At 38.4% G+C, this 16646-nt stretch overlaps 3 protein-coding genes across 3 annotated transcripts in view; 2 read left to right on the top strand and 1 right to left on the bottom strand.

Annotated features, from left to right (window-relative positions):
* Positions 1-7430, top strand: part of LOC128206688 (uncharacterized) — a 36732-nt gene extending 29302 nt beyond the window's left edge. The window contains exons 12-14 of the mRNA XM_052909301.1: positions 30-183; positions 5630-5715; positions 6637-7430. Coding sequence (XP_052765261.1) covers positions 30-183; positions 5630-5715; positions 6637-6768 — 372 coding nt within the window. The 3' untranslated portion in view covers positions 6769-7430. The remainder of the gene's footprint in view (positions 1-29; positions 184-5629; positions 5716-6636) is intronic.
* Positions 7431-8859: 1429 nt separating this feature from the next.
* LOC128205186 (putative nuclease HARBI1) lies at positions 8860-11209 on the top strand. Its single transcript, XM_052906660.1, has 3 exons — positions 8860-9602; positions 9785-10396; positions 10489-11209. The coding sequence occupies exons 1-3, from the start codon at positions 9247-9249 to the stop codon at positions 10850-10852; spliced, it is 1332 nt and encodes a 443-aa protein (XP_052762620.1). The 5' UTR covers positions 8860-9246; the 3' UTR covers positions 10853-11209.
* A 458-nt stretch (positions 11210-11667) lies between these two features.
* LOC128205187 (uncharacterized) lies at positions 11668-14704 on the bottom strand. The gene is made up of 3 exons (XM_052906661.1): positions 13914-14704; positions 13294-13653; positions 11668-12917 (listed from the first exon to the last, which is right to left on the bottom strand). The coding sequence occupies exons 1-3, from the start codon at positions 14103-14105 to the stop codon at positions 12165-12167; spliced, it is 1305 nt and encodes a 434-aa protein (XP_052762621.1). The 5' UTR covers positions 14106-14704; the 3' UTR covers positions 11668-12164.
* Positions 14705-16646: the final 1942 nt, after the last annotated feature.

Raw genomic sequence — 16646 nt, forward strand, 5'->3', positions numbered from 1 at the left:
CAATGATTGCATTAATGAATTGGTTTCAGGGCAATCTGGGTAACGGAGACTCTTACACAGACCAGTGCCCTGCTCCCAACAGGCGGCGCCGACAGGCAGCCAATGACACTGACACGTATTGGAGGCCTTCATTCTTGCCAACAACAGTCTCTGCGACTTACACCATTACCCTAAACAAACAAGGTAACCACATATCACAACCTATCACAACCTATGGCAACGACCAAACCAAGTGTTACAAACTCCTGACAAGATATGTTTACCACATGTTACCTTCGACAAACATGATAAGAACATGTTACATTCGACAAACCAGATAACAACATGTTTCTTTCGACAAACAAGATACGCACAAGTAGCATTCGACAAAAAAGATAAGCACACGTTACATTCGACAAACAAGATTCGCACATGTAACTCTCGACAAACAAGAAAAGCACATGTAACCTTCGACAAACAAGATAAGCACATGAAACATTCGACAAACAAGATAACCACATATAACATTCGACAAACAAGATGACAACATTTAACCTTCATCCAATAAAATGACCACATGTAACATTCGTTAAACAAGATAAGCACATGTAACATTCGACAAACATGATAACCGCATGTAACCTTCGACAAACAAGATAAGCACATGCAACATTCGATAAACATGATAACCGCATGTAACATTCGACAAATATAATAAGCACATGTAACATTCGAACAACAAGATGAGCACATGTAACATTCGACAAATAAGTTGACCATATGTAAGCTTCGCCAAATAAGTTGACCGCATGTAACCTTCGACGGAAAACATGTAACCTTCGGCTCATAAGATGCCCAAATGTAACCTTTGACAAACATGGTGACCACATATTATATTCCACAAACATGATAAGCACATGTTACATTCGACAAACAAAATAAGCACATGTAACATTCGACAAACAAGATAACCGCATGTAATATTTGACAAATATAATAAGCACATGTAACATTCGATAAACAAGATGAGCACATGTAACATTCGAAAAAAAAAGTTGACCACATGTAAGCTTCGCCAAATAAGATGCCCACATGTAACCTTTGACAAACATGACAACCACATGTTATATTCCACAAACGAGATAAGCACATGTTACATTCGATAAACAAAATAAGCACATGTAACCTTCGACAAACAAGATAACCACATGCAACATTCTACAAACAAGAAAACCACATGTAACCTTCGACAAACAAGATGAGCACATGTAACATTCGACAAACAAGATAAGCACATGTAACATTCGACAAACAAGATGACCACATGTAACATTCGACAAACAAGATGACCACATGTGCCATTCGACAAACATGATAACCGCATGTAACTACTACAAACAAGATAAGCACATGTAACATTTTACAAACAAGATGACCACATGTAACATTCGACAAACAAGATAAGCACATACAACATTCGACAAACAAGATAACCACATGTAACATTCGACAAACAAGATGACCACATGTAACATTCGACAAACAAGATAACCGCATGTAACATTCGACAAACAAGATAAGCACATGTAACATTCGACAAACAAGAAAACCGCATGTAACATTCGACAAACAAGATAACCGCATGTAACCTTCGACAAACATGATAACCGCATGTAACCTTCGACAAACAAGATGAGCACATGTAACATTCGACAAAAAAGATGAGCACATGTAACATTCGACAAACAAGATAAGCACATTTAACATTCGACAAACAAGATAAGCACATGTAACATTCGACAAAAAAGATGAGCACATGTAACCTTCGACAAACAAGATGAGCACATGTAACATTCGACAAACAAGATAAGCACATGTAACATTCGACAAACAAGATAAGCACATGTAACATTCGACAAACAAGATGAGCACATGTAACATTTGACAAACAAGATAAGCACATGTAACACTCGACAAACATGATAAGCACATGTAACATTCCACAAATATAATAAGCACATGTAACATTCGACAAACAAGATGAACACATGTAACATTCGACAAATAAGTTGACCACATGTAAGCTTCGCCAAATAAGTTGACCACATGTAACCTTCGACGGAAAGCATGTAACCTTCGGCTCATAAGATGCCCAAATGTAACCTTTGACAAACATGGTAACCACATATTATATTCCACAAACATGATAAGCACATGTTACATTCGATAAACAAAATAAGCACATGTAACCTTCGACAAACAAGATAACCACATGTAACATTCTACAAACAAGATAACCACATGTAACCTTCGACAAACAAGATGAGCACATGTAACATTCGACAAACAAGATAAGCACATGTAACATTCGACAAACAAGATGACCACATGTAACATTAGACAAACAAGATGACCACATGTGACATTCGACAAACATGATAACCGCATGTAACTACTACAAACAAGATAAGCACATGTAACATTCTACAAACAAGATGACGACATGTAACATTCGACAAACAAGATAAGCACATACAACATTCGACAAACAAGATAACCACATGTAACATTCGACAAACAAGATGACCACATGTAACATTCGACAAACAAGAAAACCGCATGTAACATTCGACAAACAAGATAAGCACATGTAATATTCGACAAACAAGAAAACCGCATGTAACATTCGACAAACAAGATAACCGCATGTAACATTCGACAAACATGATAACCGCATGTAACCTTCGACAAAGAAGATGAGCACATGTAACATTCGACAAAAAAGATAAGCACATGTAACATTCGACAAACAAGATAAGCACATGTAACATTCGACAAACAAGATGAGCACATGTAACATTCGACAAACAAGATAAGCACATGTAACATTCGGCAAACAAGATAAGCACTTAAAACATGCGACTACCATGATAACCGCATGTAACCTTCGACAACAAGATAATCACATGTAACATTCGACAAACAAGATGAGCACATGAAACATTCGACAAACAAGATAAGCACATGTAACACTCGACAAACAAGATAAGCACATGTAACATTCCACAAATATAATAAGCACATGTAACATTCGGCAAACAAGATGAGCACATGTAACATTCGACAAATAAGTTGACCACATGTAAGCTTCGCCAAATAAGTTGACCACATGTAACCTTCGACGGAAAGCATGTAACGTTCGGCTCATAAGATGCCCAAATGTAACCTTTGACAAACATGGTAACCACATGTTATATTCCACAAACATGATAAGCACATGTTACATTCGATAAACAAAATAAGCACATGTAACATTCGACAAACAAGATAACCACATGTAATATTCTACAAACAAGTTAAGCACATGTAATATTCGAAAAACAAGATAACCACATGTGACATTCGACAAACATGATAACCGCATGTAACTTCGACAAACAAGATAAGCACATGTAACCTTCGACAAACAAGATAAGCACATGTAACATTCGACAAACAAGATAACCACATGTAACCTTCGACAAACAAGATAAGCACATGTAACATTGGACAAACAAGATAACCACATGTAACATTCGACAAACAAGGTAACCGCATGTAACCTTCGACAAAGAAGATAAGCACATGTAACATTCGACAAACAAGATAACCACATGTAACCTTCGACAAACAAGATAAGCAATGTAACATTCGAAAAACAAGATAACCACATGTAACCTTCGACAAACAAGATAAGCAATGTAACATTCGAAAAACAAGATGACCACATGTAACATTCGACAAACAAGATAACCGCATGTAACATTCGACAAACAAGATAAGCACATGTAACATTTGACAAACAAGAAAACCACATGTAACATTCGACAAACAAGATAACCACATGTAACCTTCGACAAACAAGATAAGCACATGTAACATTCGACAAACAAGATAACCACATGTAACCTTCGACAAACAAGATAAGCAATGTAACATTCGAAAAACAAGATGACCACATGTAACATTCGACAAACAAGATAACCGCATGTAACATTCGACAAACAAGATAAGCACATGTAACATTGGACAAACAAGATAACCACATGTAACATTCGACAAACAAGATAACCACATGTAACCTTCGACAAACAAGATAAGCACATGTAACATTCGACAAACAAGATAACCACATGTAACCTTCGACAAACAAGATAAGCAATGTAACATTCGAAAAACAAGATGACCACATGTAACATTCGACAAACAAGATAACCGCATGTAACATTCGACAAACAAGATAAGCACATGTAACATTTGACAAACAAGAAAACCGCATGTAACATTCGACAAACAAGGTAACCGCATGTAACCTTCGACAAAGAAGATAAGCATATGTAACATTCGACAAACAAGATAACCACATGTAACAATCGACAAACAGGATAAGCACATGTAACATTCGACAAACAAGATTAACAGATGTAGCATTCGACAAACAAGATGAGCACATGTAACATTCGACAAACATGATAACCGCATGTAACATTCGACAAACATGATAACCGCAGGTAACCTTCGACAAACAAGATAACCACATGTAACATTCGACAAACAAGATAAGCACATGTAACCTTCGACAAACAAGATGAGCACATGTAACATTCGGCAAACAAGATAAGCACTTAAAACATGCGACTACCATGATAACCGCATGTAACCTTCGACAACAAGATAATCACATGCAACATTCGACAAACAAGATAAGCACATGTAACCTTCGACAAACAAGATAATCATATGTAACCTTCGACAAACAAGATGAGCCCATGTAACATTCGACAAACAAGATAACCACATGAAACATGCGACTTACATGATAACCGCATGTAACCTTCGATAAACAAGATAAGCACATGTAACCTTCGACAAACAAGATGAGCACATGTAACCTTCGACAAACAAGATAAGCACATGCAACCTTCGACAAACAAGATAAGCACATGCAACCTTCGACAAACAAGATGAGCACATGTAACATTCGACAAACAAGATAACCACATGAAACATGCGACTTACATGATAACCGCATGTAACCTTCGATAAACAAGATAAGCACATGTAACCTTCGACAAACAAGATGAGCACATGTAACCTTCGACAAACAAGATAAGCACATGTAACCTTCGACAAACAAGATGAGCACATGTAACCTTCGACAAACAAGATAAGCACATGCAACATTCGACAAACAAGATAAGCACATGTAACCTTCGACAAACAAGATGAGCACATGTAACATTCCACAAATATAATAACCGCATGTAACATTCGACAAACAAGATAAGCACATGTAATATTCGACAAACATGATAACCTGTTACCTTCGTCAAACAAGATAAGCACATGTAACCTTCGACAAACAAGGTTACCACATGAAACTCAGATAATACATAATGACAGTATTGATTATTATGTCATAACTAATTAAATGATACCAAATAGGCTCATGTTGTTAATATTTTGCAAGAAATGCTTTGGTCTGCTTGGCTGATTTGAAGCGATGTTGTTTTTTAAATTAATAAAACGTGATAAATATTCCAATTTGAGACCAAATTTGAATTTCCCTTTCAGCTGAAGTCAAAAATAATTTAATATGTTTATTTTCCAGACCCTTCCGCTGCTACTGTGAACGGTCGCGACTTTGAGGAGTCCCAGGAGTGCTTCGAGCAAAACACCTTCATCACCCTCTCTGTGGTTAGTTTCATTTTGGAATATTTCCAACTTGTTCTACTACCGAAATTGGATTATTGTTTGTGCTGGTGAACACGTACCTCGTAATTATTGAAGGTGTTTCGGTCTTTTTTCCAAACAATACAATTGTTTCTATTTTTACCACTCTTATTGATAAAGGCTCGTTTCCCCTCGTTTTTTCGACGATAAATACCATATCTTAAAAATTGCTCTTATTGGCATTGTGTACTGGAAACATATGCTCTGATTGGTTCTCAGTGTTCATAAAGGTTTTCCCGCGCCCATTGCCTTTGTTATAGCTTGACACCGCCATGCGAACACGCCTTTATGTGTATTCAAATACCATAAGTGACATGAGTAAGAAGTGATTGCAATTTCTTTGATTGTGTGTTTCACATCTAGATAGTAGAAAGGTTGAAGAACAGAGTGAGAGACAAGGCGGTCCGGTCCGTGTGCGATAACCTAGCTCTTTTTCGAATTAATATCTCGGTTCTTCTATATGCCTGTTGTTAATCAGCAATACAAAAGAGACGACTTCCATGGGTTTAAACTAGCCCTGAGTACTCCAAATTTTCAAGTACTAACATCTTATTACGAGCGTCAGGCAAAGGAACTACTGATACCAATTTTAACGTAATTCGATATGACGCGGTCGGGGATTGAACCCAGGATCCCTTCCGTACCCAAAGTTGACGTTCTACAACTGAGCTATTGGTGTGTTCAGGTAAAAAAAGGATGTTGTCCAACGATCGTGAATAAGAGGCAGTTAGAATAAAAACGTGAAATCCATGTGCGCCAAAATATGTTATACCTTCATATATGCTCGTACGGATGTTTTCAATACTGGCTTTAGGGCTGTTGTTTTAATTAACATATAATTCAAATTGACGATCACGCTGTACATGTGTTACTTTTACAATTTAGGTTCTGGCCTCGGTGCTTGTTATCGTCATGTGCATTGATGCTTTCCTGGCGCTCAAGATGCGCGCGCACTATCCAAAAGACGGCAGCAGCAACGGATCGATGAGCGGATTCGCGAACAAGGCTTTCAATTAAGCTGTTTAACTTGTATATTCCCAACTAATTATGAACTTTAAAGTACTTTTCAGTTTAACCCTAGATCATCTGTTGTGTTTTTACTGTATGATAAGCCATTCCAAATTGATTCTGTGTTTAGCGTCATCGGGTGAGAGAGATGTCTGCCTTTAATAAAAAGAAACAAAAACAAACAGAAAACATTTACCATAACCTAAATTAAAGAAAGAAATATGATTTCCTAGAGCTGAATGATAAAAACTGTAATGAAATAAATCAAGAAATATTTTATATTCTGGGGGGAAGTTCAATTTCTAGCAGTTCATGCATTTAATAGACATATTTTTTTTTGAATGAAACTTTTTTCCCGCCTGATAGTAGTTTTGACATTTGATCGTGGCGCTGAGTTGATTTGGTGTGGGTTCATGGGCGCGAACCTGTCATCTTGTTTTCTTTAAAAAAACAACTTAAACAAACTCAAGTTTTACCAAAATTAAACTGGTTCAAATTAATAAAAGACTATTTTCATTGTTTAAACGTGTCAAGAATGTGTTGTAATGTATAACATGCATTTTACTAAGTTGTATTTGCAATGAAAAAGTGTGAATGTTTTATTTCAATGTACTCACCTAAAACCCAAGAATGGCACATATTATATTCCCTAATATTTAATAAAATGTATCAAAAAACTCTCTTATTTTCTTTATCGTTTTCATTTTTCCCATTCAAGGCAAGCTAGAGAGTAAACTGCCTACTTTGTTCAAACAGTATATACACACTCCACACAGCGGTTACCTCCCTCTACTGTACAGTATCCATCGCAGGAACACATACCACGTGATCATCGCACTAACACATACCACGTGATCATCGCAGTTACATATACAACGTAATCATCGCAGGTACACATACCACGTGATCATCGCAGTTACATATACAACGTGATCATCGCAGTTACATATACAACGTGATCATCGCAGTAACACATAACACGTGATCTTCGCAGTTACAGATACCACGTAATCATCGCAGTTACATATACCACGTGATCATCGCAGTTACACATAAAACGTGGTCATCGCAGTCACACATACAACGTGATCATCGCAGTAACACATAACACGTGATCATCGCAGTTACACATACCACGTGATCATCACAGTAAAACATACCACGTGATCACCGCAGTTACTCGTACCACGTGATCACTGCTGTAACACATACCACGTGATCACCGCTGTAACACATACCACGTGATCAACGCAGTTACACATACCACGTGATCATCGCAGTTACACATACCACGTGATCATCGCAGTTACACATACCACGTGATCATCGCAGTTACACATACAAGGTGATCACTGCAGTAACACATACCACGTGATTATCGCAGTAACACATACCATGTGATCGCCGCAGTAAAACATACCACGTGATCATCGCAGTAACACATACCACGCAATCATCGCAGTAACACTTACCACGTGATCACTGCAGTTACACATGCCACGCGCGAAACGTTTTCGGTAAGATAAATTACAACAATACAATTACACAATTTGCAAATTTCACTTAGTAAGTGGTAACACGAATCTTATCTAGTTAACCAGTTAGTATTTTGCATACGAAATGGAATTGGCAAATCATAACTAGATAACCAGATACTGCTAGAAGCCAAAAATGCATTTATAGATAAGTAGTAACATGAATCTTATCTATTTAACCAGGTATAATGTTACCTATTAAGTGGAATGAGCAAACCATAAGTTGTTTACCTGTTAATGTTGTACAGCTAAAAAAGTAACAGGTGGCAGTTCTGGGCTTTTTTATGCCTGTTTTAGTCATATAATATTTATCTTACCAAAAACGTTTCGCGAATATTAACTAGAAACTGTAAAAATGCGCTGCTTATATGCCTGACAGTCGGGTATGAATTTAAGAATTAGGAATTGTGACCAATATAAAAGTCCCTAGAAATTGAACTTAGCGAAATAATTAAGTAACATCGATATTTCCAGAGGATGGTACTTCGTTCGAGAAAATACCATATCATATTATGCATAACTCATCGGGTTAGTTAATTATAAACAAATGGCAGTAAAGGTGGGTTCCCACTGCCGATCAGATCAACTCGATCATCCCGATCACCCAAATTCCCCGATCAGGCCCGACCATGCTCGACTAAAGGCGAATACACGACTTCTTCTCGACCTCTTGTCGATCACACACGATTTCCACACGATTATTCACGACTCCTTCACGACGTCAACCCGACCACCTTTCCGATTTCCGCTCGATCATCCCGACCTTTACACGATCCCTACACGATCTCAACTCGACCTACTGGATCTCTGCTCGATCGGTGTCAGATCTTTCCCCGACCCGATCGTCATAGTCGTACTCGAGTCGTAGAAGGTCGTGAACAGTCGTGTACCAAAATTTTTAGAATAAAAACTTCAAACAGTGTTGATCATTATCACTTCATCCTGAAACTTCATGGTATATGTTGTGTCCAGCATAGTATACATATTTATGGAGATTGAGCAGTTGCAGATGTGGGCCAGATGGTTAGAGCTCCAGAGAGACAGGGCCATTGCAGTGCTAGAGTTGGAACAAGAGGAAGAGGCTGAGGGTCGTAGGCATAGACGTAGGCGACAAATGCGCAGGAAAATATGGATGAAGCAGTGGCTTGCACGACGACCCCTGTATGGGCATTATGAGCAACTGCTACAGGAGCTAAACAGGGAAGACCCAAAAGGATACAAAAATTTCCTAAGGGTAGACGCTGATATGTTTGGGGAGCTTGTTGATCGCATATCACCCAGAATTCAGAAAAAGAACACCAACTTCAGGTAAATCATGGGTTTGATCCCCATCATTTTCACGTATTTCTGAAATAATTAGTCATCTAGTTACTTTTCCAACCAATTGACATCAACAGCTCTGTGCAATTGTCACTAATATTTAAGAAATTTTAATACGTTGTATAATAGCAGGCTAGTTATTACTTATCATTGTTCAATCTCTATTTCAGGGAAGCCCTGGAGCCTGGATTGAAGTTGGCGGTCACTCTTCGTCATCTCGCAACTGGAGCCTCGTATTCAGACTTGATGTACTCATTCCGAGTGGGAAGTAACACAATAAGTAAATTCGTCCCTGAAGTTTTGGATGCTATAATACAGGAGTACTCTGAAGAGGTTTTGCCAGACGTCGTCACTGCTGAACAATGGCAGCAGATTGCAGATGACTTCCGAACCAAGTGGAATTTTCCTCATGTCTGCGGGGCTCTTGATGGTAAGCACGTGAGGATAAAGAACCCGAAGAACTCTGGATCTCTGTTCTATAACTATAAAGGCTTCTTTTCCATAATACTACTCGCACTCGTAGACGCAAACTACAAATTCATCTGGGTAAGCGTTGGTGCTAATGGCAGTGCATCCGATGCCCAGCTATTCAATAACACTGAACTCAGAACCATGCTAGAAGAAAACAACCTTGGTTTGCCTGACCCTGATCCACTGCCTGGCGATGACATGAACACCCCATACTTCCTCATTGGAGATGACGCCTTCCCGTTGAGAACTTGGATGATGAAGCCATACTCCAGACGCAACTTGACCAACGAGGAGCGCATATTCAATTACAGGTTAGACAATCTTTTGAATTACTATTGGCAAAATAGCTATGCATTTAATCAGAAATTTGTTCTTATAAACCATCACCATCCTTTCATTTTAGGTTGTCCAGGGCTAGACGAGTGGTAGAAAACGCCTTCGGTCTTCTCGCTATGCGGTTTCAGTGCCTACTTGGCTGCTTGAACCAGATGCCCGAAACCGTTGACTTGATTATTCTTGCATGTGTCACACTGCATAACCTTATCAGCATACGGTACCCTGCCATTGCAAGACTGGCCGTCGACCAAGAGGACGAGCATAACCAATTAGTACCTGGTGAATGGCGCCAAGGAAGACAGTTGGCTGATGGTGATCGGACCCATGGAAGAAATGTGGTGACATCCGCTGGGGTCAGTCAGAGGAACTACATTAAACACTACTTCAACTCCCGAGCTGGTTCAGTTGAGTGGCAACAGAATATGATTTAGTGTGTTAGTTACTTTGGAAAGATATTTTGATGAAGTGTATAACCTATATGATGCGAGTATGCACAAGTTATGTAGTTATTAAAGTGATTTCCGATATGTTTAAGTATATTATAGTAAGTCATCTTCTATTTGGATATGATAGTTTCCATGATATGTTTGTTAATGGAGGAAATAAGCTTCAAGTATACATGTATATACAATAGAGTTGATTGTTTGTTTCTTGATTTTATGCCCTTTTTCGAAGTATTTCAATCATATCACGGTGGTGAGTTAACTTAGAACATGACCTAAGTCGGCAACAAGAAATAGCCACATACCAGTAATTTACAACTTTCATTTATAGTTCACCCTAGTTTCTGAGCCAATCACCGTCCAGAGATTTTTCAAATTTCTGCTCGAATATGTTCCATATAAGAACACTTCTGCACAAATAAGTTCGTATTATAACTAGGTCAGCAGACATGGCGCGCGCCAAATAGCAAGCCCAGCCTACTGTCTGGAACGACAGAAGTGTCGATTCAAAATGACGTCACTTCTGCTTTATCAAGCGGTAGTTACGTCATTTTGAATCGATAACGACTTATCCAAGTTACCGTTCAACCAATTGGCGCGCTGTATACGGATGGCGTGATTTTCCCCCGATCACATGACTTTAATTGAAGGCACAGGAATGATAGTGGGCGGGGTTAACTATAAGTCGGTCATAGTTCATATAATGGAAAAATAAACAAACTTAATACGGCGCTTCGCTTCGCTCGCTTGTATTAAATTTGGTTATTTTTCCATTATATGAACTATAACCTACACGTATAGGACAAGTTGCGGTAGCAGACATCTCTTCATAAGGTCGAACGTTTTAACTACCAGAACACAACGCTCACTTTTAATTGATTGATTAATTGTTTAGGGGCTGAAGAAAAATATTAAATTTTAGAATACATGTATTCTTAAGTAATTGCTACCAGCATGACCAGCCTTGTTTTGTTATAACAATACACATTTAAGTTCAACTTTTAATACTGACAGAAACCTACATAATAACAGGGTTATTTTGCCTTATGCCAAAAGTAAGCTAATTAAGTTTCTAAGTAAGATAAATTGCTATCCAAACAAATTTTACGAACAGTTTACATTGATTTACTTAAGAAGACTCAACAGTCAACAGTAATATTTATCAAGAATGAGGCTATTTAACCTTTATTCAAAGTAAAAACCAAAACGTCGAAAAACTAAATTCACAATGCACATAAACTTGAGTAAAATCACATCATCAAATCACTTGGCTGGTTCAACCATTTTCCAGTTACTTTGTTCAGTCCTTGGGTGCGTCATGCATCTCCTGGGTTAGGATGGGGGAACTATTTGGTGTCGAGACCATATCCATAGCCTGGCGGATGATAGATGCAGTCGTGGTTGGGGTTTCTATGGCGGGTGTAATGGACCTGTAAGCACATGTAGGCTGTTGCAAGATTGCCTGCACATTTGGTGGTTGCAGGTGAGTAAAACTTTTCAGCAGTGGTGTAAGATGGGCTGGTGGTGCAGATGCAGCTATATTGGTAGCTAGCTGAAAATCCTGCTGCATGTGATCCTGTTGCTGAAACTGATTCTGCTGCCATGCTGAGCCGAACGCCGCTGATATGGGAGCCTGTCTTCTGTATATAGATGATGTAGGAGCGGGAGGGACAGGCATGGCAAAAACTGGATCTGCTATCTGTTGACCTACATGCCCTGCTGCCTCTTGGGTGGCTAGTCGTCTCTTCTCCTCTTGGCTTTCCTCCGCAAGGTCCAGAGCCAGCCTTGTTGCACGTGTGACAAACACATTCATTCTCTGCTGGTCCATTTGGCGCATCAAATACACCAAAAACTGGCCAGTGTGTGCTGCTGGATCTTGCGCAACTGTGATGGCACCACGCACGGACTCCAACTCGGACGTCAATGAGGACAGTACACGCGCTGCTTTGGGACGGCAACCAGATACTGCTGATGTAGAGGGTGCTGACGAATCGGAGGCGGCGACATCATCCTCTGTCTCCTCCAAGACAAGTTCCTTTCTCTTCTCCGCAAACTGCAAATATAGAAAGTACACAGAATAAATACAGACTTTTAAGAAGGTGCCCCGATGGCAGAGAGGTTAACGCCTTGGACTGCGAATCCTGTGTCATGTGTTGGCTTGAGTTTGAATCCCGGCTCTGAAATGAACTTTTCAGAAATGTTGTATGGTATTTCTCTTGCACAAGACTTAAAACATAGGTCCACATATGGCCTTGTATAATAGAGATATGGCCTTAGCTGTCGTTAAATCCGAGTCAAACTTAGGCAAAAAAACTGAACTCCCTTTTATACCATTAAAATTTAGAAATAATTTAATGCTTGATTACGTATATTTCTTTTAAGTGTATACACATGATTTATACAGGATTTTTATTACTACATGTACTTACTTTGGATCCCCTCTGAGTTCGCAGCTGTACCAGATAAGGGCGCAGGAATTCAAAGTTGTCCAAAATCCACTGTTGCCTTGCTGTGCGCTCTCCAGCACCAGATCCAGATTTGTTGGTAAGCTTAATTAGTTTCGAATACTGTGTTCTCATATTCGTGTACCAGATTGACGACAGGTCTCCAGGTTTGAGGCCCAACTCTGCCTCTTTCGCGGCCCATGTACTGTTCTTCTTCTCCTTATACTTGAATCCTGCGGATGATTTGTCGAAGAGGAACGAGTTCTCTCTTAACCACGCTACAAGGTCATCTTCTTCATCTTGCGTGAGTGTACGATGTAGTGTCTTCCGGGGCCTGATATCAGTCTGTAAACATTAAAAGTATACTTATGAATAACAAGGAAACTTCCAATTATGTTTGTTATTTTGCGCCTAAAATATTGCCGAAAAAAACATATACATGTAGAGTACTAATTGTAAAAATACATGACAAACATAGCAGTGTGTTATGATAAAATAAACAAATTATGCATTATATCCTTATAAACACTTGACACACAAAATATAAGTCTAATGACAGTTGTTTGTTCGTATTCGAAGGGAAAGCAAAATCAAAAGCTTAGTACCTCTATCTCAGGAGAAGTCGGACGTTCTTCTACTTGCTCTTTTCTGGTTTGCTCGGCAGAAGAGTCAGTAGGGGGTATAGGCGACTCATTACTCTCTTCCTGGGTGGGTTCCACGATTTCAGGCTGAGGCGCAGCAACTGCACATTTACTCGCAATTGTACTGCCTATCGGCCTTTTGCCTTTTCTCGGCATCTTTAGTTTGTAGTAGAAATGGCTTGGCTGAAGATGTTTTAACAGATATTGGTTTGCTAAAGATGTTATATCTTCAGCGTCCAAACAACTTATGAGACACTGGTCAGCACGCTTTTCTTGCTTTAGTCACGTGAGCTCGTGTATGGTCGAACAGTGATCGGGGTTTGATCGTGTGCGGTCGTGTGTGGTCGTGGAGTAGTCGGGTAGCAGTCTTGATAATCTGGACAAGAGATCGAACAGAGATCTACTTAATCGGGATGCGATCGTATATTACTCGAGTAGAAGTCGAGAAGATCGGTTACAGATCGGGTAAAAGATGTCAATCCGACCAAACAAGATCGCTACACGATTGTTTCTCGATTAACTCGATCTTCAACTCGATCAATACACGATCGCTTCCCGAGCTCTTCTCGACCGCTTGGCTACACGATCGCTACACGAATTTTTTTGACATGTCAAAAAAATTCGGGTAGAAAGCCCGAGCGATGCCGACCAAGGTAGACCTCCCCGACCACTCCCGATCAATCATGCCGACCTACCCAGACAAGTACCCGATCGCTTGATCGGGCTTGATCGAGTTGATCTGATCGGCAGTGGGAGCCCAGCTTATTAACCGACAAGTAATTTACATGATTTAAGGATTCCAAATCTAGTACGCGCGGGTATTACAAAATACTGCAATAATATGCATTCAACAAAATAAATGACAGGTAATTATCAAATGACAATAAAAACTGGAAATAACAATACAATAATGAATCACGATGCCCTCGACACATAAACACACGGTGTGTTTAAAGGTATGTGTCGAGGTGATACAATTAATAGGGAGAAGGTCATCAACACGTGTGTTTAAAGGTATGTGTCGAGGTGATACAATTCATAGGGAGAAGGTATCAACACGTGTGTTTAAAGGTATGTGTCGAGGTGATATAATTCATAGGGAGAAGGTCATCAACACGTGTGTTTAAAGGTATGTGTCGAGGTGATACAATTCTGGCATTGTGTACAATTGCAATCTTACTTACAAGCGAAACCAATTCCTATATAGTTTTAACCATACCTCAGCTCCTAACATAATACATATGAAAGGGATGTAACCATGGGATATATGGGTTATGGTATTTTGTAGTGTTTGAAAATCGGACTCAATTTGCTATAGATAATCGAATCGAATCGAAGTATTCCGATTTACTATCGGGCAATAATATCATTTAGGAATACATTCTTTATACAAAGTATAATCATGATCATGTAAATGGTTTAATCTGGAATCAGTACGCTAGGTACTATAGTCAACAGTTAGTAAATATCCATAACCTTTTTCTGTCTTTCATAACTTAAGGAAAAAAACATAACACTCAATAATTTAACATCAATTGCAAAATGATGCACACCGCATCAAGTAAGTTATCTTAGCATTTTATACATGTAAAAGCATATTAGATATTTGTTTACCAACTTAACATTCAATAACCTGTAATATTGAAGATTTCATTAAAATAAATAATTTCATAAAACTTTCACAAAAAATAAACTTGTAAATAACAAACGATACCAAAAAAGGTTTCAAAAACAGAATGCATCGAGCCGGGATCACCGATATTTGCAGGTAAGACCTAACATAAATATATATATACAATTGAAAACAATTTGTTATTTTTGGAGAGTTTGAAAGTTTTTAAGCAATTGTTTTACATTTACCGCATTTTTGTCTAATAATTCTTGTACTGTTAAACTTTCGTTGTTAATGTATGCGGCTTAATACCAAAGGTTTATGATCCTAACTTCATGGATTTTGTAAACAGATATGGCATTTGCTGTCTAGCTGAAACAAAATTAGAGGTATATGATGCAGTTATTTTGAGGGTTATACTTTTAAAAGCATAAAAAGAGAAAATTGTTTCCGTAAAAATGGTAGTGTCGGAGTACTAATTACGAACAGTTTATTCAACGATATAGTTTTTCTTGACAAGTCAACTGAAAATATTATGTGGTTTAAATTAAGATATGATAATTGCAGTTACTTCAGTACGCTTAATCGATAGGGAAGCGGATAATATTATTTTGAGAACAGATCCAAAGTATAAATGCTCTTGTATCGTTATTGGTTATACGAAACATTACCTTCATCCCACTATTGAGAATGTTGATACACACAAAAGATATCGTATCAAACGTTCTTTTAGCAACAAGGGTATAGAACTTCTCAATTTAAATGGTTTATTCAAGAATAAACATGTAGAAAAATGTATTCCACAATACTTTAAGAATAACGAAGTGCCAATAATATGTTATAACTAAAAGCCTATTAGAAATTTCATATTTAATTATAATAAAGTAATAGCAGAAGATGACATTTTTGCAAATACACCTTCTTCTTGAGGATGTGTTGACTCAATGTACCACTACGACCCTGTTGGACATATTGTTACAGGAGATCTTAATTTTATTAAAACAATCTCCTTGAAAGAAAGCTGCTAAATACAGGTCCTAAATACCGGATGGCATCTGAAATTAATTTCCATACATGTAAATTAG

This window comes from Mya arenaria, chromosome 10, assembly GCF_026914265.1.
Source record: "Mya arenaria isolate MELC-2E11 chromosome 10, ASM2691426v1".
NCBI lineage: Eukaryota > Metazoa > Mollusca > Bivalvia > Myida > Myidae > Mya > Mya arenaria.

Coding starts and splice junctions, on each gene's coding strand:
- LOC128205186 (XM_052906660.1), top strand. CDS start 9,247: ATGGTATATGTTGTGTCCAGCATAGTATACATATTTATGGAGATTGAG. Junction 9,603..9,784: donor AAAAAGAACACCAACTTCAG/GTAAATCATGGG, acceptor TCTCTATTTCAG/GGAAGCCCTGGAGCCTGGAT. Junction 10,397..10,488: donor GAGCGCATATTCAATTACAG/GTTAGACAATCT, acceptor CTTTCATTTTAG/GTTGTCCAGGGCTAGACGAG.
- LOC128205187 (XM_052906661.1), bottom strand. CDS start 14,105: ATGCCGAGAAAAGGCAAAAGGCCGATAGGCAGTACAATTGCGAGTAAA. Junction 13,654..13,913: donor CGACTTCTCCTGAGATAGAG/GTACTAAGCTTT, acceptor TAATGTTTACAG/ACTGATATCAGGCCCCGGAA. Junction 12,918..13,293: donor GAACTCAGAGGGGATCCAAA/GTAAGTACATGT, acceptor CTATATTTGCAG/TTTGCGGAGAAGAGAAAGGA.